Source organism: Fulmarus glacialis, unplaced genomic scaffold (assembly GCF_000690835.1).
Source record: "Fulmarus glacialis isolate BGI_N327 unplaced genomic scaffold, ASM69083v1 scaffold3542, whole genome shotgun sequence".
In the NCBI taxonomy this organism is placed as follows: Eukaryota; Metazoa; Chordata; class Aves; order Procellariiformes; family Procellariidae; genus Fulmarus; species Fulmarus glacialis.
In genome coordinates this window covers 213-24,627 of record NW_009199592.1, presented here as the reverse complement: position 1 = coordinate 24,627, position 24,415 = coordinate 213, and the positions used below count along the sequence as shown (strand labels likewise).

At 37.0% G+C, this 24,415-nt stretch overlaps 1 protein-coding gene across 1 annotated transcript; it reads left to right on the top strand.

Annotated features, from left to right (window-relative positions):
• Positions 1–5,177: 5,177 nt before the first annotated feature.
• CAT (catalase) lies at positions 5,178–19,230 on the top strand (the record flags this gene model as incomplete). The annotated part of the gene is made up of 12 exons (XM_009573297.1): positions 5,178–5,414; positions 6,444–6,554; positions 7,983–8,113; positions 9,022–9,126; positions 10,187–10,312; positions 11,670–11,861; positions 12,793–12,945; positions 14,098–14,236; positions 16,690–16,820; positions 17,447–17,554; positions 18,182–18,268; positions 18,719–19,230. Coding segments are annotated over 12 exons (1,586 nt in total), but the record flags the coding sequence as incomplete, so codon positions are not given.
• Positions 19,231–24,415: the final 5,185 nt, after the last annotated feature.

The following is a 24,415-nucleotide window of genomic DNA, read 5'->3' as shown; positions in this document are numbered from 1 at the left end:
TTTTTTTTTTTCGTCTCAAATCAGACACGCCCATTTTCAATTCTGCTATCACGTTGATAGAACCCAGTGAAAATGTAACTAGGGAAAAATATAGAAGATAAGGTACATTCAGTGGTATGTGGAGACTTGTTTACCAGGTTGTAGTGGATTGGGGCAAGTGGCTGGCTGAAATCGTGAGAACATGTAATCAACAGCATGGCACTCAGCCTTCTGAAGATGTAGAATGTACCCCAAAATATTTGGGTAAATATGTAAATGCTGCAAGAGTTGATTTCCATTCTTCTTCATCAAATCACTGTGGCAGTTTCTACTATGTGTTTTCTGACAGAAGTGTGTATTTGGCATTAAATACTTTTTCAGCTGGTTATACTAGGCAGCAGTCTTACAAGACACAAGCGGGTGCCTCAATTCCCACTGTTTGCAGTAGTTAAGTCATCTTGATTTTATTTTTTTCCCCTTGGTTATAAAAGGTACTGTATGAAAACTACCTTCCAGTGATGAATTGTGACTTCATCATATTCTAGCATGTGTCATGATACTTTCTTTTTGTACCGTAAGTAATACTTTTCTTATAGATGTCGGCTTTTCTGTAACAAAGTAGTATTTGAATACAGGCCAAGGTTAATTTGAAGATTGGGAGGCAACCCGAAGTCTGTGTTGCATAAGGAGTCATGAGACCTTAAGATAGAAAGTAGGGAGGACTTATTAGAATTTTAAAGTGACTTGTAAAAGGTGCAAAGTATCAGTAATGCCTGGAAGTATGTACTTTGATGTATGGTGTTTACAACAGCTGTGACTAAAATTCTCCTGGCTTTGTTTCCCTTCTTTCTGTCATGGCAGGTTAGTGCTGTAATGAAATACACATGCAGATTTGAAAGTTCTTATCTTTTAAGGTTTTGACTGTATGCAGTCAAACCATATGAAAATATAGGCATCAAACAAACTCAAGTCCAAAAGTAGTATGAGAATTCTTCTTAAAACTTTTTTTTTTCCTTTCCCTTCACACTGATGGAATTTGTTTTTGTGTGCCCCACATGACATTATCCTGAAACTAAAGTGAATATATCCTACCATTTAAAAAAAAAAAGTCTGTGCTTCTAATGTGAACACTAGAAAGAATCTTTTAGAAAGTCTGTCTACCCAAAAGAGACTGTACAGCCACAAAGCTATTAATTTTTTTGGTAGGTTTAGTTTCAAAAAGTTGTGGTTTTAGCTGCTACTTCTAGTAGTCTTAAAAGTTAGCATTATAGAAGAAGTGGTTTTCAGACAACAGTGTAGCCTGTTGGTTTGAGAAGGGCTGTATTACCTCTGCAAACCTCTATTCTTTGTTGCATGCATAGATTACAAATAATATGCAAGGGTTTTTCCTACCCTTGAGGTAATCACACAGAAGGTATTATGAAGTCATAGGTGAAGCAAAAGGACTCAAAAATTCTCCTTAAGACTAAGGTTTCACTTTTTTTTCCTTCTGTCTTTTACGAAGCTCTTGCAAGGACTTTGTAGAGGAGAAGGTCATTGGTGGAGGTATATGCATTATAGTCCTACCACTGCATGGTTAAACTGGTTGCTTAGAATTTATGAAGAACTCCAGGATAAACAGGGCTCTGATTCAACATAACTTTTGTGTTTCTCAATGGACTGAGTGAAACCTGGTTGCTACTTCAAGATGACATAAGTATTAGTGACTTTAAAAAGTCACTGTATGGACCGGAAGGGTCTTAAGAGCTATGTTTCATGTTAAAAAAAGAGTTACCAGAATCCAGTCCCCCAGTTTGCTTTTCTTAGAATTATAGTAGTCAGAATTCATAAATGGTGCTGAAGCTGTACACAGGGTTTTTGTGTCACAGGCTGCCTTAGGGTGAGGATGAAGTGGAAGTCTCTATGTGTATGTAGAACACGTGGGAAGGATGGAAATGTGTATAATGAATGATAACACAAGGAGGTTGGAGAGGAAAATGGAGAAACTTAGGATGCCAGTGTATGATCTGTTCTTTCTCATCATATTACTGCAAGCTTGCCTGTCTTAAATGAGTATGACAGAGTCATCAATATGAAAAAAGATCAATGAATTTATGATTAGCAGAACTAATACATTGGGTTTTATCTGTGAGAAAATTGAAGATTTTAATCAGCAAAACTAATGAAAATAAAAGAAAAACATTGGCAATGCTGGAAGCTGGATTAAAAAAAAAGTAGTTCTCCCTAAGCAAACTCTGAAAAAATTTCTTGACCAAAAAGTTCAATTAAAACCGTTGTGATGTGTGAGCATTTTATAGGCTCATCATCTGCAGACTGTACCATGTTCTAAGAAAGGGTTCTTCAAAGCAGAGGCATAGAATGGGTTTCAAGATGTGTGGCTAGTAGCTTTCATACCTCAGTACAAAATATGTCAGGATAATGAGCTGATAATATGATTACATTAATTTGTGCTGGGTGAATATCTTGAAGTAGAATATTTTACACTTACTAGACTGAATCATGGAATGGATGAATGAGCTTTTTCCTAAAGTTTCTTGAATATGGTGGTGTCCTTCCACTTTAATATATGAAACTAAATTCTAATTAAAAAAGTTCCTTTGTAATGGCAATTTAAGCAATTTCTAGTTTAAGATTATAACTAAAACATAATAAAGCATACATAAACATAATAAAGCATTCATATTTAAGGGTGCTAAGTTATTTGGGGCCTGTATGTTAGGATATCATTTTAAGAAGTTGAACTCTGACTGACTCAGGATGGGAAAACTTCCCATGCAGTCTGACTGGGTGATTTCTCAAAGTGACCAGTGAAATCATTTTCTTTGGCTCATTTAAAACTACACAAAATATAAGGTAGGAAGCATGTCATATATAAGCAATGGAAAGAATACTGAGAACAGTTTCTACTCTTGCATATTTCCCTTGACAAACTATAGATAATGTTTTGACTTAAGCAGGTGTTCCTTTGACTTAAGAATACTTTAAATAAAGCTGAAGTGATAACTTCCCTGTAAGTTTCTGAACGTCATGTTCCTGTTTGTAACCGGATATATATTGTCTTTTTAAAATGTTTCAAAGAATCATAGAATAGTTTGGGCTGGAAGGGGCCCTTAAAGGTCATCCAGTCCAAACCCCCTGCCATGGGCAGGGACATCTTCAACTCGATCAGATGCCCAGAGCCCTGTCCAGCCTGACCTTGAATGTTTCCAGGGATGGGGCATCCACCACCTCTGGGCAACCTGCTCCAGTGTTTCACCACCCTCATCGTAAAAAAATTTCTTTCTTCTATCTAGTCGAAATCTACCCTCTTTTAGTTTAAAACCATTCTCCCTTGTCCTGTCATGCCCTGCTAAAAAGTTTGTCCAAATTTCAGTGCAGGTTAGGATTTCAGGCATCCTGAAGGAGTTGAATTTATGCTTATAGCTTTATGCTAATGAAGTGGTGAATGAAGAATAAAGAACCTAGGTATTTTGGGAATTCAAGCCAGCTAGAGTAATGTGTGTTGCATATTAGTAAGAACACATTGGAAATGCAGTTATCCTGTCAAATGTCTTTTGTGTGGTTATTCATATATTTGAGTTAAACAAAGGTGTATATAACTTTCCCTGTATACTCTACCTCATCCAGAACTCTGGGTGTTGATGTGGATAATTACGCTTTCCCCTGCCTTTGTGAGTTGCCTCTCAGGAAAAAAACCTGGAGGCTAGTCCAGTTAAGTATACTTTTCCATGAGATACAAATGGGAATTTTGCCTGTTTACAGTAATTAAAACACCTAAAGCAGAACTTAGATTGTCAGTATAAAAGTTGGAAACCTGTAAAGTTGCTGATATAATAGTGAAGGCCTGCTCATCAAGAGTTACTTTTTCCTTCTTTTCACCATTCCTTTTCATTTATAAAACTTTAGAAGAAGAACTAGTTAGGAGGGGATGAGTGAGTTTATTCTGCAGCATTTCCTGTGGTTCAGATACGTGGCTGCTACTGGCAGAAGAGGGTAGCCGGGTATGGATAGAGCCCATATGGATGTATGTCAGTTTAGTGCAACATGTAAATGTGGATTTAGTGTTAACTGGTCATAATCTGTGACTCAGATATTTGAGCTCTCCCTGTTGCAAACTTTTTTCTTCTGTGTTTTTTTTTTTTCCTTTGTACTAACTTCTATTCTGTTCTTCTAAGTCCTTTACAAACATCGCCCTGGCTCCTAACAAAAGATGTGCTCCAGGAAAAACTGACACCTGAAACCATCAGGTCTCTGGAGCTGATGTACCTTTCTTGCTGTGTTTTCTACAGTACCCAGTAAAATTGGACTGTTGTCTTAGAGGAGCGTATGACCCTGTATGCGATGCAAAGTCTTTTCTACTGTTTTTTTTTAAGAAAGTGGCAGTACACTCAATTATAGTGCTGCAGAGTTCCAACACGTGTTTCTTGCGGTTGTCTTGGAGTGGCTGTTTTTCAGTATGGGGTCACTCCTACTGTACAAGATGCTGCAGCTCTAAGTAGCCTACAAGAACGGTTAACTTAAACTTGGTATGGAAGCGAGGGGAAAAGGATGAGTATGGGCTCTCTTGGGCAGTTTCTTTAAAGACAATAATGATGCTAGTAAAAAAAGTGTTCTGGTTTGCTGTCCTTTTGACAGAACATTTATTGACAGTAGGGCTTTTTAGGGCTTTTGTTAATCTTAGTCCTTCCATGGTTCAAGAGTCTAGAATGATGATTCCTCAGGTGCTTTTGCTTGTGTTATTTTCCATAGCTCTTCCAGACCAATGGTAATCGTGTGTACCCCCTTTTAGTTTAGAGCCATAGCTCTTTCCTTATGCCTCCATCCCTGTATTGACATTACCTTCTTCTTCCCCTCCTTTCTTCCTAATTACTTCCCAACAGCTACTCCTTTTCTAGCTTGCTCTTGCCCATCCTCTCCTGTTGAGGTGGAGGGCAAACTGAACCTTAACTCATGTTTTAAGGTTGACACTTCATATATTTTTCTTGAAGCAAGATATATAGTCTTAACAAGTAATATTTCTGAACCATAGAAAACATTCTTGGATTATACATGACTTAACTCCCCTTCTTAAATAGCCCCAGACATAGTACTGTGATGATGTAGTTAGACATCTATATTTTCTGTAACTAGTTCCAGAATCTTATGCCATTTTGCTGTATACGTGTTAATATGTCCTGTGACACATAATGGTTGAACAGGCAAGCTTAAATATAAAGGGTTTTTAATTTCCGGTGTTGTGATATTGACTGTCTCTCGCTTTCAGAAACCAGATGTCTTGACCACTGGTGCTGGGAACCCAGTAGGAGATAAGCTTAATGTTCTGACAATAGGGCCACGTGGACCTCTTCTCGTTCAAGATGTTGTTTTCACTGATGAGATGGCTCATTTTGACAGAGAGAGGATTCCTGAAAGAGTTGTGCATGCAAAAGGGGCAGGTATGTTTAAAAACACGTACTTTTTCTCTGTGTAGAATTAAACTTTAAAAAGCTTTTGAGTTAACACGTAGATTGTGACACATAAATTGCATCATATTATCTATAATTTACTATTATAATTATAATAAATAATTATATATCAACAGCAGTGGTAAGGCCTGGTTTAAAAGAACTAATGCCAAAACCTGAAGCACTGGAACTGTTTAAAAAAAAAAAAGAGGGAGAAAATGTAGTTATAGCTCTTAGATTTTTCCTGTATTTACTGTAATCTCTGCTTCCTCTATCTGTTCTTCCATAGTACCCCATTCCTCTGGAAGGGAAGACTTACCCATCTCTATTTTAATGTCTGCTTGCATGTTATTTGATGGAGATTCTTGTCTTTGTCATCCAATGTATCTGTCTGCCTAAGAAAGATGATGGTCTAGTATTTAAATTAAAAAAAAAAGCTAAACCAACTAATTTTAAAATTTGTTATTGATCTTAGTAGGGTAGAACTGGCACTTCTGATTTTTTTTTTGTTACGTATTGCCCTAGAAGAAGATATGGGAATGAATTTTATTATAATGTGAATGTATATGGGAAAAATTCCTCTGTGGGGGTGGAAAGAACTTTGTTGCTTCATCCAGCTTACAGGTAGACCAAAAATTCTGCAACGCATATCAGGATTAAAGAAATACTTGTCTTGCTCTGAGATAAATATGCAAATCTTGGCAGAAGAGCATCCAAAAAAGCTACTAGTTGTTATTTTGCACAGTTGAAATGAGGTCTGTATTGCTGCTGGGAACTGTTAACAATCAGTTAAGGAGGGGAGAGTGACACAGTGCAAATAGTAGTTTGTGTTAAATAAACTTCATTTTGTGAAAATAAATTGAGTCTTTTAGTGTGTAGATATAAACTCTGTTTAAACTGGTGTATTTCTATGTTTCCTTTTAACTTAAAGTTGTATGTTGGACCATAATGGAATAAGAGATATGCTGTGAGTGGAAGGAAGGTATCTAGATCTGATACTTTGAAATTACTTTTTTTCAGGAGCCTTTGGCTATTTTGAAGTCACTCATGATATTACCAAGTACTGTAAGGCAAAAGTGTTTGAACATATTGGAAAGAGAACTCCGCTTGCTATACGATTCTCCACTGTTGGTAAAGCTCTGAAGTTGTTGTGTATCTTCTTACATGTGTACCATAATTACACTGATAGCAATGTTTGCATTGTGGGGTACTTATGTATTTAAGGTAGTTTGAAATGCTTTCTGCCAACCAATTCTGTGAATTTCATTTAAGCAGCTTCTGCATTTTTCTGCCAGAGCTCTCTGTAGACACTTCTACCTCTGGAGAGAAAGGATAGTCTGAGCTATTTTTTTTTTTCCTGACAGAAAGCTTGCTTTGTTTCTGGTTGGATTGTAATCAACACTTGAATACTGAGGTTTAACTCTTGAAAGTTAAATACCTGTTATGTCTTATGCTGTAGGAATGTTTTGGGGATGAATGCTGTAAAGTAAGTACTAGGCAAAGAAGAGTAAACAATCTTCCATAAATAAACTCTTATTTCTTGAATAGCTGAATGCATAAACTAGCAGAATCTTAAATGATATTAGTTAAAACATGCATTATGATGAATATCTTGTCTGACAGAAAAATGATCTTTCAAAACATATGTGTTATTACTTTATCTGTATTTAAAAGAAATCGTATTAAGGATTCCGTTCTGGAAGTAGTAGTGGAGAGAAAAAAATAGTCCAACAAGGCTCAAGGAGCTGCTGGTTTTGGCCTACCGGATTTTACCTGAGTCACCAAAACTTAAGGAGTCATGGAATGTTATAGGGGGCAAAGACATGCAGCTGAGTTTAATCTGTGGACTGTGTGCTGAAGTGGGTTGTTGCATTGTTACCTTTCCTTTCCCTGCTCTGTTTGAACATGTGTCTTCCTAGCTGTTCTGTAGTACATAATTTTTTTTAATGAAAGAATGAGTGTCCTTGTTATTTCATCATGATGTTTAGCATTAGCTGTTCCTGAATACTTCTGGAACACTTCTGCTCAGATATTGTGGTAGGCACTTTTGCTCTGGTATAAAGTTACCTATTGAAAGGACTGTTTTGGATAAACCGGGAGGGTAATTAAAAGGGTTGCAGCTCTTCCATAGTAAGTTTCCTTTTTATTAGGCATGGTATTTAGATTGCTACCTTCCAAATAAGAGCTCTTACACTGGGATTTGGTGCAGAGAAGAAACTAATGTGTTTTTAGCTGATTCAGCTTTATCAGTGTTGTCTCTGTTAGTGATAATGCAAATTCCACTCTTAATTGGTTCAAGTGGATATACGTGTTTTTTTCTTTCTTTTAACTGTGGCCCAAAAGCTTGAGTGGGTGTCTGTTCACACTTTGGGAACTTCCAGTGCCTGAAGTATTGTTGGAAAATATGCAAAAAATTCCTTGGTATAGAAAAGACTTAAGTTAATAAACCCTGCCCTTTCAGGATTTTATGGCATATTGTCAAGTTCTATATTTTTATGCTTACAATTTGTATGTGTTTCCTATCATAACACTTCTGTATGTTCATGTTGTTTCTTCAAGCTGGAGAATCTGGGTCAGCTGATACAGTTCGTGACCCTCGAGGCTTTGCAATGAAATTCTATACAGAAGAGGGTAATTGGGATCTTGTGGGAAATAATACTCCTATCTTCTTCATTCGGGATGCAATTTTGGTGAGTAAGCACAAAAGATGAGGCTACTTTGTGAAAGAGTCCAAAAGTTCGTTCACATCTTGTTCTTGCTTCACTGAGAAGCAAAAGCGGTTGTTTTGACACAATTAAACTTTGTTTTTTGTTAAATGGTCCGAATGTTTTTGACTTGAAAAGGTGTTATTCAAAAAAAAATCAAGAACTAATGCTTGATTACTTGCGTGGTTTCATACCACAAATAGCACATTTAATTGTGTTTGCTAGTGCATATGCCACAGCAGAATAGGCAGCAATTAAATACACAATCATGTTTTTAATTTCAGATTTGATCGGTTTCACTGCTGTTCAGATTAGCTGTTTTACTCTGTAGACAGTTTTTCTCACTTTGAGGCTATTTGGGGGGGTAAAAAAAGACTTTTCCACTTTAAAAGTTTCTTGCAAATTCTTTTTATTAAATCTGATTCTTGTTGTCTTTTAGTATAAGCACTTTGTAAGCAGAGGGGCTTTCCTTGAGTGGAAGAGTTCTGCACAGATACAGTATCTCTATTCATTTAGGAGTCAGATATTCAGTAAAGTTCAGATACACAAATTTGAAAAGATTTACCTCTCACTTTATCAGTCACAAAATAAAAGCATTCTTTAGCTTTGAACAGCCTGTTTATCCTAATTGTACATGTTTCACTTCAGTTTTACTGGTCTGTGAATGAGTTTGGTTGCAGGAGGGGTATGACAATAGAAGATTTTTCGATCCTGCAACTTTGTCTCATCTTTCAGTGTGCTGTTCCTTTCACAGTTAAGTGTATTGGAAAAAAGTTTGTCTTGTTTTGTACCAGGAGTTGCTTAGTATACCCTATATAATTTGGAGGTGTTATAGAACCTTTTTTTTTTCCCCTCCCTCTCCTTCCTCCCTTCTCTACTTCTGGACAAATTAGTTTCCATCCTTCATCCATAGCCAAAAGAGGAACCCTCAGACTCATTTGAAGGATCCAGACATGGTGTGGGACTTCTGGAGTCTTCGCCCTGAGTCTTTGCATCAAGTAAGGTTCTCCTTTGACTTTATTTTGTATGATTAAGAAAATCATGTTATGACAGCATATGTTTTTAACGCTCTCTTTTCCATGTTATATCTAGAAGTCTACATAATCTTCTAGGAACAGTAGAGGTGAAAGGCCTCCAATAAGTTTTAAGGCTATTAGTATGTGTATCTAGTTTTGCCTTTTTTCTTTTAATGACTGAAATGGGTGGGATTATGCTGTTTTCATAATCATAGTTTATATAGGGATGAAGGGGAAGCTGCTAGGTTTTCTAATACTAAAGCAGTGGGGATACTGATGAACAACAAACTGTTAATGTTAGAGAACAGTAAAATACTGGGAAAGTAATGCAATCACATATAAGTTTATTTAAAGCTGTATATTGTGTAGCACACTAGATCAACTCCAAAAAAGACTAGAATTCACAGTGCATTTTGATTATTCTGAAATGTATTTGTATCTAAGAATGTTATGTGAAAAAGCTAATATAAAATTAAAAATGCAGGTTTTTTTTAAAAGAAAATGGGTTCATACAGAAGCCTTCCAGTAATTACTAATTGGAGAAAGAAGTACCACAAGCATTGTTTGTGATCATAAACCTAAAGAAAAGCAGCATTTTGAATATGTTTGCATGGTGGTATGTTTACTGCTTGAAGACTTTGAAGAACTAGTTGCTAAGGACTTCGGTTTTCAGATTTTGTCTTTTAACCTGGAAAAAATTCTTATTTATATTTGTAACTTAAATTATCCGTGCTTACCTGCTCTGTGCTTATAGGGGAAATCATAACATTATCACTAGGTTAATGTCTTGTACTTCACCAGATATTTCCTGTGGGCATAAAACTTCATGTAGGTTTAGTTCACAATTGTTCTTTGTGCAAAACCAAAGCAGTCTTATTTCATTAACACTCTTAAAACTTAAACTAGAAATTCCTCAAGGAATTCATAACATTTAGATAGCTTCTAGTGATGCAGATTAATGCAGTACATGAACTTTGTCTCGAATGGTCACTTTATCCTTGATCTGGTGAGTCCATTAATGTTGTTTGTTCCTTCTGTTTAGGTGTCTTTCTTGTTCAGTGATCGTGGTATTCCTGATGGTTATCGCCATATGAATGGATATGGATCACATACTTTTAAACTGGTTAATGCTAGTGGAAGAGCAGTTTATTGCAAATTCCATGTGAAGGTATTGATTTTTTTTTTTCCAGTTATCTATTGGAAGTATACATCATATTGGTTAAAAAACAGTTTAAACAAATGGTCTGTGACTTTTCAAGTTTAATTAAGAAAAGACTTGTTAGTGCGTAGACTCAATCAAAAAGGTGTATGTGGTTTTTTAAACAGTTGCATGCCTTTAACAGATATGACAGGCATCATTGTTCGAGCTATGACGCAGTAGGTATTTACTAGACCGTTGAAGAACTCTTCTTTGGGGAACTGTCTCTTGTTATTGGAGAACTCAGTTTACTTGTGTGATGAGCTCTGAGAACCTAGCTCAGCTTATTGCATTTCAGCCTCACACCACTAGGTGTTTTGGGCGTGAAGCTGTGCAAGAACTTCCTATCAGACTCCCTTGCTATTGTTCAATGCAGATGCAAGAGTCCTTTAGCCCTTTGGAAATGTGTTTTATTCAGTGTGCGATATGTTCCTGTTTCGTGTTCATGGCTACGCAGTAGTTCGGATTCAACAGGTGCTTCTTCAGGTAAAAGTTCTCTCAGTCTGGATCTGATTTTTGTTCCCATTTATCTTCTGGATATGAGCTGCATTGTTCTAGTATTTTTAAGATGGCCTCAACTGTATATCAAAATATAAAAACTCTGTTTCCAAGAGCTCTGCAGCTGAAGCTCACAGAACCTCGCAGAACTTCCACACTTTTCTGAGAAAGCAGTCTCTAGCATACCTCACTTGAAAACAACTTCCCTTTGAAGTTTTGAAGGCCATACAGGTTCATTAGACTTTAGTGGAGGCTGGACATCTACCTTTGAAGCAAGACTTCAGAAACCATTATGTTAAACTAAGAGGGATTGTAGAGCAGCTTTTAGTCTTCAAGTTGTCAAAAGCTGATTAAAGTGAGATTTTAGTGCTAAAGATGACACAGAAATAGGGGTGGGGATGGGAAATTGAGATTCATGTAGAATCCTGAACTTTCAGCCCTGAGGTCTGCAACCGTTTTACCACTTTGTGTTGGCATGTGATCTGTAGGAAAAGGTGGGATGATGGGACAGTAAAGGAGCACCCCATCCTGCAAGGGGAGGGCGGAAACGTCTTTACTTGATGTGCTGCAGGGATCATACCTTCATGTTTGATTTCTTATGTTCTGCGGTATAGCACTACATGTTTATTCCACTTTTATCAGAGAACTAATTTTTACCTGGAAGGCAGCTGTTGAATGTACTATTATTCTGAACTCAAATTATTGGAGATTGGAAGATGGACAATTGCATTCTTAGATTCTAAGTCTTGTTAAAGCACATTCTTATTAATGATTTCTGTAATACTTTCGGCATGTTGTAACCGGTGCTACTGCTTTTTTTGCTTTTTAGACTGACCAGGGCATTAAAAATCTTGCTGTTGAAGAAGCAGAAAGATTAGCTTCTACTGATCCTGATTATGGAACACGTGATCTTTACAATGCTATTGCCAAGGGGGACTATCCATCATGGTCTTTCTACATTCAAGTTATGACATTTGAAGAAGCAGAGAAGTTTCCATTTAATCCTTTTGATGTAACTAAGGTATCTCTGATACTGTTGTGAATATTCAATTTCAGCTGGTTTAAGAAAGGTCATGAGATCAAAATGTAGCAAATGCCAGAACTGAGCTTATCTATAAAAGTGTAACGCTTTCCATTGAGTAGCACTGTTTTCTTACTAATCCCTAGCAATAAAGTTAGTCTGTCCTTTTTATCCTTCCCTTATATTTTTTTAAGTGTACTCTTCATTATATGGTCATGACGAGTCAGAAATTCTGGAGATGAAATTATATTGATGTTATCTCTGATGTTACTCTTCCTCAGTGAAATACGGATAGGGCTCGATTCCAGGCCTGGAGATTACAGCTGCACTGCATTTCCAAAGTGTGATCTCAGATTGTATAGTCACACCCTGAGCTCGCTAGTTTTAAGTGTTGTTGATAATGTAGCTTCTGACTGTTGGTCTGATTTTTGTCAGACTTCCAGTTGCTGTTCCAGGGAACGGCTTGTTGAAAGATACTAATGTAAACTTGTATTTTTTTTTTCCTCTAATATTGCTCTCCCAAAATGGCTAAAGACTTTTGAACTTGAAAGTACAGGCTAAGATGACGAAGAAAAGGCTAGTTAAGCTGATTGTGTTTTGAAGGAGCTGAAAACAATCATGCTACTGGTTCCACCTATGATACTGCATTCCTAGGCAGTTTTTCAAGCGCCTGTGGGTATTTCATTTAAGTAGTCAAGTGCTGAGATTATGCTGGGATGATGAAATAAGTTGCATTAATACTCTGTATTCATTGCAAAAGACTTCTTAAAATAAGACATTTCTCAAAACATTTGTTAGCAAAAAATAAATTTCTTGAGTAATGTATTTTCTCAATCAAAACTTTACTAGGCAGCATTTGCCTGATCTATTATTTAAGCTGCATAATACTATAATAATACTGATTTTGAGGTATGTGTGTTATGTCTTATAGATTTGGCCACATGGTGACTACCCTCTCATCCCTGTGGGAAAGGTTGTCTTGAACAGGAATCCTGTCAATTACTTTGCGGAGGTAGAACAGATGGCATATGATCCTAGCAACATGCCACCTGGTATTGAACCTAGCCCTGATAAAATGCTGCAGGTAAACTACAATGCACATAAGTTTTTACCTGAAGTGTGTTACGTTTGCTTTGCTGTTTATGAAAGTATTCCTATCACTGTTTGTAGCAGCAGTAAAATAACCTGACAGATGGAAAGCAACTGGTATTTTTTTTTTTGGTGGTTGTTTTTAATGATCACCATTTGATGTGCTCATCCAAAATTTAAATATAAAAAGAATGGGAAAGGACTAAAGGAATAGAAAATCTAGAATTTAGAGGGCATCTGCAACAACTATCAAAGTTGATGGGAAAATCTGTCTGGCAAGAAGTACAGGATAAAACCATAGCAGCAATGCATATTTATTCACACTTCTGCAGTATATCTTCAAATTATAAACTCTTATGAGTGTGAGAGGTGGCCTTCAAATGCTCTAAAATACAGATATAACTAATCCCTGATAGCAAGACTATTCTTTAGAAGTAGTATCAGATTTATTACAGGTCAAAATATCTGATAAGACTGGCTGCAGTAGACTATACTGTCTACAGTGTCATGGACGTCTGCATGGTATCCTCTTTCAGATTAAAACCAGATTGTTGTTTCAAATTATATCCATGGAAACAAGAAGGTATTTTGACAGTTTTAACTGGATAACCTCTTGAACAATCATGCAGTTCTTCTGTTTTGTCTCTCTTCGCTCCCACAAACTTCATGGTCAGAATCAGTCTGTTTGCTTGACATCCAGATGTCGCTAGAACTGCTTCAGATTCAGTTCAGTAAATAAGGGACTACCATATTTCAGATGTAATCAATTTTTAAATCTAAGGTTGAAAATAAGTAGGAAAAGATTATATTATTCCTTAGTAATATCTAGCACCGTTATAGTAATTTTCATCTCTACATGTCTAACCATTTTCCTGCTTCAGAATAGGTTTAGCGTTCTGAAGTTGGTCAGAAATACCCACGCTGCACAAATACAACTCAACCTGCCATTCTTCCCTGGTGTTCCAGCAAAGTTAGCTTGTGGCTGAGTGTCGCTTTGGATGTAATTTGAAGTATGTCAAGAATATATACAGAAAGGAAATAGTCTTCTCCTTTTTACTATTTAATGTAAAATGCTTTGAATTGGGATATATGACTTAAGTGATCTCTTTCAGCAGGTAGTGGTTAATGTGTGTGATAAATGTTTTAGGGTCGTCTTTTTTCGTATCCTGACACTCATAGACACCGTCTGGGACCTAACTATCTACAAATTCCTGTGAACTGCCCCTTCAGAACTCGTGTGGCCAATTACCAGAGGGATGGACTGATGTGTGTTTCTGACAACCAAGGTAGTAATGAAAATATCATTAAATATAATACTTATGCATGTACTGCAGAATTCTTTTCTGTTCACATGGGTTTTAAGATACTTGCTAAACAGGTCGTTTTATTGGATATTACCAACTTATACTGTGAGAAATGCTACTTTTTCTCCTCAACCATTCAGTCTCTTGTGACTTTTTCCCCCAATTCAAACTTACTGCTGTGTAACTTCCTGAGCTTCAGACTTCCCAGTCTCTGTTTCTTTCCTTTTATATGAAAACTGTTCCTTACCTCTCATAATCCTTGTCAACCTTTTAGTACCTTTCCTTATGTTACTAGATCTCTTTTGAGATTAGATGACTTTAAAGGTCTCTTCCAAGCCAAACTATTCTATGATTCTATGATTAGTTGGCCTCACCTGGAGTTGTTACAAATCCACGATATGCTCTTTTCTGTGGAGTATCTTAGATTTGTCCATGTGCCATTCCTAATACTCTCTTTAACTCGGCGCTCACCAGCAATCAAAAAGTAATTTACTTCAAACTATGCAAATGAATTCAAGATCTATTTTGTGATAGGCAAGGACGTATCTTAGAACCCATCATTGTGCATGCGTAAAGTTGCATGCATTTCTGTTCCCCATGTGAATTATATGGCAAATAAAATTGCCATATGCACTGTTTTGGTATCATGAGATCATGTGTCAGTATAAATAGCCAACTTTGATTTTGACTAAGTTAAAGTTTGCAGAGGCTAAGCTGTCAATTTATTATTTGCTCCCTTTTCAGGTAACTTCATGAATGTGTTGAGTAGTACTAGTCTTCACACAGATCCTTCAGGAGGGTCTACCTGATTAATTCTTTTTAATACAAAAAGTGACCTTTTATTCCTCTTTCCTATATTCTTGATATGATGCTAATTGACAAGATACTGACTTTTATCCTGTTACCTCCTGTTTGAGGGATCTTATTGAAAGCATTCTTAAATCTGAATATGTTGTATTGCCTTAATCACTCTTACTTGATTACAGAATGCATTCTCTACATCTTTTTTTAAGACTTTAAAAAAAGCACATAGATGTTCCTTGTAACTTCAGCCTTGTGTGAAGTAGTTGATAGTCTCTATCAGTGGCTTTCAGTTCTATGTATGTAACTTCTACTTGCTACAAACAGACTAATTTTTAATTTTGTAAACAATCTGGGGGGGATCGGAGGGAGGGGGTTTTCTTCTTGGTTCCTGAAAAGTAGTGTTTGTAATCTTTACATACTTGTCTAGAATGGGTGTCTGTATCTTCTATTAATCCAGGAAAGGAGACTTTTTTTGATGTTTGGACAGGGAGTGGGGAGTTTAAAAGTTTTAAAACCAAATGAAGCTTAAGATGTGTTTAAAAACTTACAAATAGGCTTTTAAGAGAAAGGGGGTTTGCAGGAGAACAGCCAGTCAAATGAATTCAGTTATGTCCCTAGTTTATGTTCCTTTAAAAACTTCTAGAAACATGCTTGTTAAAGGGGACTTAATTGAAAAAGTTATAAAATACTAATTATTTAAAATGAAGAAATATGCCTGAGAAATGGTTTCACAGAAGGTAATTACTGCCTCTTTGTTTCTACTTCTAGGCAAAAATCTAATCTAAAAATAGAGATGGCCTAAATGTCTTTGAGAAATCCGTATTTGCCTTTTTAAATGTAAAGACTGACTTTCATATACTCAGTCTGCGTTGTTAAAATGCTTTGCTTTCTGATTTCCAAGAGATTGCAGAAGGCAAGAGTATAAATGCCAAAACTAGAGCTTTAACTTTGCCTCTATTCAGCAGGTTATGTTCTGTCAGCGTTTGCCCCTTAGTGACTGTTTTACACCTGAGAGTAAATGAGGATATACTTAAGCTATGCCTCGTGCCAAAAACATTGTATTCCTCTGGGCTATGAATTCTAATACTTGCTGAGGGAGGAGAGGGAAATATTTGGAAAACAAGAACCTGAGAACAGCTGCTCCTGTCCAAGAACAGATAATAAGTTTATTTTTTTGCAGTCCTGTAAGTTCATTATGTGTTTAAAATAAACCCCCTAGATAGTTAAGATTAGTAGTACTTGAAATATGCAGATGAAAGTGTATTTTTATGCTGCCTTGGACTAAAACTTTGAGTAACTTCCACGACTTTGTCTATTAAAATTGTCTGAGCAATGTTGTTGTGAGAGTGGCAAGACCTTATTTCTGAAACAAAGCAATTTTTCCCCCAAAAAGCTATTGAAATTCTGTTTGTAATGAGAGCTGTTAAGTACTGGTTTGAAGACACAGCTCCTGATGTTGAGCTGTATGTTGACAGAAAAATCCTCACAACTGGTTTTAATAAAGTGAATCATAACTGGGTAATTGATTTAGGTTCTTCTAGGCAAAGAACACTTTCTGTCTTCTGACTTAATCTGAGAGAGCTGACATCTGATTGTTTTGGTTTTGTGTGGGGTTTTTTGTTTGTTTTCAGGTGGTGCCCCAAACTATTATCCAAATAGTTTTACTGGTCCGGAAGATCAACCCGTGGTAAAGGAGAGCCGCGTGTCCGTTTCGGGAGATGTGCAGCGCTTCAATAGTGCAAATGAAGATAATGTGACTCAGGTATGTTGTGTGAAAAGGATTTATATTGCTTATTACATAAGATGAGTTTATAGGATGAGTCTAGAGAATATTAATAAGAATCATTCAAACATGGCTCCTCTCTGAAGCATCTGGGCTAACCTGAAGTTCAGCTGTCGTGAGAGCTTGGAAGATCTCAATACAGCTTAATTTCATAAATATGGGAACTTTTGCTGGCAGGACAGTTAGTGAATTCTCACAGACCTTTGCCATCCATGTTCTGAGCACAGATATCTAGAGTTTGTGACTCTGTCTTCTTCCGATTAGTGTCTGCAGATATGCAAACTAGAGTATGCATCTAATGTCATGATTATTGATTCCTGAATTGGACCCCAACAGCAATATTTGTTTTCATTTGATAAGCAACAGTTATGTCAAGCTAGACATGGAAAGAGTTGTTAGCAGGTTTGCCAAAAAAAAATCCACAAATTGGTTGCCTTTTGAGTTTATGTATCTTGAGTATTTTAAGTGTTGCCGACATAAGTGAAAGCTAATTTTTTTTTTCAGTAATAATGAATCCTAAAAGTCTAGTAAGTGTTATTGGCTGCTACAGGTGGAATGACTTGTTTTTGGGAATTCCAAAATAAAACTTTGTTTCTAATCAAAAGGTGCGAGAATTCTATACCAAAGTGCTGAAGGAGGATGAACGCCAAAGGCTGTGTAAAAATATTGCTGATCATCTTAAAGATGCGCAACTCTTCATTCAGAAGAGAGCTGTAAGTGGCCTATTCGGGTTTTAGCCTTTGCTCTTTATTCCAGGTTTTCTTGAAGTCTAGTAAGTTTGTCAAAATGGCAATATGCTTATGGAAAGGAAGATGAGAAATTCTTCTCTGAGAAGGCAACTTCTAGATTTTTCTTACGCAGGAATTATCAATACAGAATACTTAAATATGTGTCTATTTACATAATACAAATAATGTATAACATGTTAAAGTAACTTTTTCGTGATGGGAAGAGAGGGATTGATGTTGAACATGAAGGGTGTCATTATGTGTTTAGCTTGGTGTTTCAAAAATCAGGTGACTGCCAGTGTAATGTTTTGCTCTAAACAAGGAAAGGCAGTAAGGGCCTTTGGGGGGATTGGATCTTTATCCTTCCCAATGGAACTTTGTTTAAATTGAGAAAGAACTCTATGTGAGATAATAGAAATAGCGTTTGAAGATGTTCGTAGCTCCTTTCTGGCTGGTCAGAATTAAACTTTTTCAGGAAAGAGTTTTCATCCTCCTTTTCTTCCTTGTGATATCTACTGCTTGTAGACCACAGAGCAGAAAATGTGTTAAAGAATACATTTGAAGTGGAGGAAAAAAATCTTACTGCCTTTTCTGTTCTGTCTTCCTATTTAGGTGAAAAACTTCACTGATGTTCATCCTGACTATGGTGCCCGTATTCAGGCTTTGCTGGACAAATACAATGCTGACAGTGGGAAAAAGGTATGCTAATGGTTTCTGTAGTTGTATTTTGACTGGCTGTGAGTTGTCTTAGCTTCTCTTGTAAATCCAACAAAGTGAGAAATTGGTCTCGATTCCCATTTGGTTTAAATGGGAGAAGTCAGTGCATGTAGAATTACAAAATGAGGAAATGTGACTCTAATTACATTTAATTAAATGTTGATTAACTGTTTCAGTTGGGTTTTTGTAAGGCTTCTGGAAGATAACTGTACATAATATGCAATGTGTTCAGGTTGATTCTTCAGACCAAATCATTAGCCGTTCTTTGTAATGGTAATGAAACATTTCCACAAGCCTTTCCTGGGCTCGGTGCTTGCTACATAGAATAACAGAATTGTTGCTTCAAGTACTCAGTGTTTTTTTTCCTGAAGTTCCCTTCATTACTTCTAATGGAACTTGCTCTGAATATTTCTTTATTTTTATTATTTTTAGGATGTAATTAGGACATATACACAGTCCACATCTCGTGTGTCTGCCAAAGAAAGATCCAACTTGTAAAGCGTGCTGCAGAGGTTTACTGTATGAATTTTGCATCCTTATAACTGCAGGACAACCTGTTGAAGATGTTAATGAATGTAGCAGACTTCCGCACAAATATAGAAGTGTTTTACAGGCTTGATTTATTAAGCTTTCAAGTGCCTGTATCTGTATTGGAAACTAGGTAACACAAGCTAACAATCCTAGTGCCTTTCAACACTAGTGCTTTACTGCTTGTTAACAATGTACGGTGTTTTTAAGGAAACTCATGATTAAAAATTGTTTTTCTAGAACCAAACATAAGTTTAATCAAAATACTGCTTTGCTTTTTAATTGTAAAACTTTCCTGGCTAAATCACACAATAGAACTTCTATAATGACACTGTGATTATCCTTATGGATAAACTTTTTCTTGTTAAAAAGTTGATGTTGCTCAATATTTCTAATAAAATAGTTATCTGCATGTGGTTGTAGACACTTTCTTTGAAATTTATTTTTAGCCCTCCAGAAGTAAAATGATATGTAGTAGTTCAAGTAAGATGTTGGTTATGTCTCATTCCTTGTGATTGAAATGAAGCTACCTAGAAAGTTTAATCTTAATATATGTAAATTTTATTCCCAATTTTAAGATAATCTTTGCTTACTAATGCTAGGTTGGATATAACTGACCTAAGGGAGATAGGAAAGGATATTTTCTTATTATGTACATTTTACAACTAAATTGATTACATCTTACAGTTTCTTAGGAGAGGGGGAATTGTTCTTTCTGATCTGTAAGAATCTAAATAGAAAAATACTAGTTTTCCAAATGTCTGAGAAATTAACCTCTAAATGCATGAATATTTTTATCTTGGCCAAATTCAAGCTCAAGCACTTTCAAAACTATTCCCAGTGGTTCCTGAAATTGTTATTTTACTGCCATAATATGATACTGCTATCTATTGATCAAGCCAGAGCTAGTTTTCAGAGTTAGACTTTAATTGAAGTGGCATGTTTATATGAATGTGGGTATCTATAGTTAATACACGTATAAAATTCGGTGCATTTGTGGCTCTGTGTTGAATTGTATTTTGTATAGGAGTACTTCCTGATCTGGCATCTAAGTGTGAATTGGCATTCCAAGAAATGATGGCAGATAGATAAGAGTAGATATTAAGTGCTGTTCCATTAAATTCCAAGAAGAAAAAAGCTACTTTTCCAACTGGTTTACCTACTAACCCTATTGTCAAAAATTAGCTGTGATTATAAAAGCAGTAAAATAATATGAACTGATAGCCTGCTCTATTCTGGGATTCAATTGGATTTTCACCTGATCGGGCAGGTGGGAGCTGCCTTTCAGGGAGTGAAAGAGCTACATGAATGGGTGGGAATATTTCTTGCTGGAACATAGAATCCTAGTGAGTTTTGGAAAAGAATAAGCAAGGCTCGATCTTTATTTTTGGTTGTGTCTGCTAAATTAATTATATTGTCTTCCTCTTTTATTTCTGAAATAAAACTGAATTTAAAAATCTCTTGGCAATGTGTTGTCTGTTTTCTGTGTGAATGTTTTCAAACAGTTTATTTTAATCTAGGAAGTTCATACCTTCATCTGTTTTTTGCAGATAGTGCAGAAGCTGTTGAAGTTCTGGGTAATTGGTATCTATTTCAGAACTTAGTCATTTGGCCTGCCAACAAAAGCCTTGGGCTCAAGGCTGATGCTTGGAATTCATGTGTAGGGGTCAAGCATTAAATTCTGCTCAACTCTGATATGTGAAATTACTTGTTAGGAACCTTCTCTTTAATTTCCTGAGCCTTCAACAAAGGGAATGCTGCTCACATCTGTGGTACAGCAGTGCATACGACTGTGTATCATATGAAGGGGAAAAAGTTGCTGTCCCGCTTTACTGGGGGTTTTGTTGATGATGCCTTACTTAAGCCTCTGTTTGCTGAAGAACCTTTTGTTATTTTTGATGTAAAAACTTTGGTGGCAACTTACAGAATTGTCACAAGGTTATCTAGTTTTTCATCATGCTTTAAATATTAGTGAAGGACAGTTCTTAATAGTTTAACAGAGTATGTACAGTTAAATATAGCACCTGAAGTGTCTCAAAGCTACCATATAGCCTTTCAAAAAGCTGTCAGTACAGAAATTTATTCTATCATCTATATTACTCAGTGTTCAGTTCTGCTTTTTTTATTGCAGCTACTTTTTTCCTAAATCACTCCTTATTGTTTCACGGTAAGGAACTGTGTGCCTCATGCCTCATTGTACAGTAACCTTTACAAAACACCTACTGACCAGATGGTGGAAAGGGCACTGTGACATGACCTTGTGGAGGTTTTAGTAGAGTGTTTAACATGGATGGCTATTTTATTAACTTTGTCCAGGTGGCCTCTATCTGACCATGCCCATAAATGATTATCACTAATAAATTGTACTGCAAGTTATACTAGGTTAGAGTAGAGGTTAGGCTGAAATTCAGTTGGTATCAAGTCAGAAAAGAAAATTAAGCACTAAGGAATGAGGAAGAGAGAGGAAGTACCTTGTGCAGTAATGTTGAGAAGATGCGGAATGGGCTAGGTAGGTAGTATGTACTTTCTGCAGCTACCTTTCTTTTGAAAACTCACAATTTCAGTGTAGCTGTGCTTAAGACTGACCTATGTTCTGTGCTGCTAAACTGACCATGACAAGTATATACTGTAAAACTCGGCTTTTCAAAAGGCACTGAGAGGGTTAGGCAACACTGGAAGAACAATAATGCTATTCCTTCAAATAAGATGGTAAATCCATTTACAGCTACTTACTGTGAGAATAAAAAGACTGTTTACATGACATGACACAATCTCACGTGTTTTGACTTCGTGTTTTGCTCAAGTAAAATCAAATATTCCTTTGACAGGTTGTTGCAATACAACATTCAGTTATGTGTAAAGGAGAATTGCTCAATGTTTTCCTATTACTGTTTGATTTTAGATGCATATCTGTAACAGCGGAATTGGGAATGAATTTGAAACTCATGTTTTGGAAATTACAGCTTCTCCTGGAGTACCTCTCCTTCTCATGGGCCCTTTGCCTTTATTCCTAAGTTGTTTTCCCTTTTCCAAAGTGTTTGTACTTGAGTAGCCGAAGAGCAGCAGCAGAGTCCAGAATCTCCAGTGGACGTTTGTTGAAGTGGGCTGTGCCAGGAGATGAGTGAGTGTATGGAGTTGTTAAACCTTCTCCAGGGGAAAAAGGATGAGGTAGGTTTGGATCAGATAGTTACCACTTTTAAGTATGCTGGAAAAAGTAAGCCCTGAATTCCTTTCTTGAACCCAGCTAGCTTATTGCCTGGTGAAAGCCACTGAGGGAAGTTGTCTATTAAGTTGTGTGTAGGTGTCCTTGACTTTAGTGTCCATTAAATAAATCATGTTGATCTGCTAAATGTTATACACCTGTTACTCATCTTGGAGGAAAAGGCTCTTTGTTCTCCATTTGGAGATCTGATATGTGAATTCTTAGACAGGCATGTGAATCACCATTTTCTCACAAAATTACATCAAAGCAAGAGTCTTTCCTAATACCACAGGAGGAGGTGGTTGCGGTCTATGAAGGTTCAAGCCTGCCTTAAGCCTGAGAACCCACATTTCATGTATAAGTGCCCGAGTATACTTTCAGTTGGGGCTCCATTAATCTTCCTTTTTAAACAGTTTCATTTTTATCTATAAGTTAAATGTTAATTGGGTGAGAAGGAATGTGAAGGGATGTCTGCTTTCTTACTGAGTTAAAGTTATGGGCATGAGTTCATGATGCTAAGAAAGTAGTTGTATTGATCAGCACTGCGAACAGTGTAGTAGATGTACACTAGAGATGAACTTCAAAGTACCTACCTGTTTTACAGTTTGCTATCATTTGAAGTAAGTGTCAGGCTTCATGATTAATATTAGTTTTGAGACCTTAAATGGCTTAATCTAAAGGTTTGCCATCAGGAAACTTCCCTCAAAGATGCACATAGCTTGGGACTTCACTAGTAGGTTGGGCCTTCTTAAAAAAAAGTATTTTTAGCTGTGTTAAAAGTGCCTTTTAACATCACAGATGAGTTTCAAATAATGTCTGAACACTTAGTCATGAACAATGTGTTCGCTGTGTCACAACAGGGCTTTGTAGCCTACTTTGCCTGGATGCTGAGAGGAAAATAGATGCCACAGACTTTTTTTCACTCTAATTTAATAAGCTTTTAACTGAGGTTTATAAATAGTAACCACCATCATTCTGGAAAGAAGAAAGTAATGTTCTCAGTTTTTTTGTCTTAACAAGCATTTGAAATGATTTAATGCAAAAGAATTTTACTCTTTGAACTATTTCCTTTTTTCCTCTTTCTCCAGTTATTCAGTCTTCATTCTGCCTGTGGGCTAGTTCCTGGTTTGTGTCCTTCCCTTTCTTCCTTCTGTCCGAGGGGGAGAAGACAGATGTGTGCCCTGTGACCATATTTCCCGCTTGTAAACGAGCAGGTACTGAGGGGTCTCATTTGGATACACACATGCACACGCACTGCATGGTCTGGTGCCCTGGCACACGGTATGAGCCAGAACTCATAATTTAGCCTTCATGTGCCTTAACCCTGCAGGTTTTTAAAGGCAATAATGCCCTAGCCTCAAGTCAAACCTTTCTGTACCTCAGCACAGGAAAGACATGGACCTGTTGGAGCGGGATCAGAGGAGGGACACAAAAATAATCCGAGGGATGGAACGCCTCTCCTATGAGGACAGGCTGAGAGAGTTGGGGTTGTTCAGCCTGGAGAAGAGAAGGCTCCGGGGAGACCTTATTGCGGCCTTTCAAAACTTAAAGGGGGCTTATAAGAAGGATGGGGACAGACTTTTGAGCAGGGCCTGTGGTGACAGGACAAAGGGTAAAGGTTTTAAACTAAAAGAGGAGATTCAGACTAGACGCAAGGAAGAAATGTTTTACGATGAGGGTGGTGGAACACTGGCAAAGGTAGCCCAGACAGGTGGTAGATGCCCCATCCCTGGAAACATTCAAGGTCAGGTCGGATGGGGCTCTGGGCAACCTGATCTAGTTGAAGATGTCCCTGCTCATTGTTGGACTAGATGATCTTTGAAGGTCCCTTCCAACCCAAACCATTCTATGATTCTTCCTGCACTTGTTTTGTTTGCTGTGGGGTTTGGGGCCTCAAACCAGTACTGCGGAAGTGGATCGATCCAGTGGCGTGTTGCATGTTCTTATCTCTTGTTGATAGTAGATCACATGAAGATGCACAGTGCATGATAAAGCTTGACCCTTCCTCCCAGGCAACATTGCAGAACTGGCAAAGCTGGACTTGAGCATGGCCTTGACTCAACTGACGTTGAGGATGTAACTTAAGCAGTTGCATAAGGTCATTTTGGACAGAACTGGGAAAAGAACTAAGCCTCTAGTTTGATTATAAATGAAATAAAGGCAATTTTGCCAGATTTGTGGTTGTCCGTCGGTAATTGCTAGATACCCACTTAGCTCTTGAACCCAGACTAAGAGCTAAAGACCTTTATAATCTGTGCTGTACCATCATCTCACAAATACCTGTTTAAGGTACCTGCAAAGCATCTGTCATGTTCCCTTTCTTTGCTGTCCCATTAAGAAAGTATCAATATACTTTTCTTGTGAAAACTTCTCACACATGAGAAGTTCTGAGGTTCTCT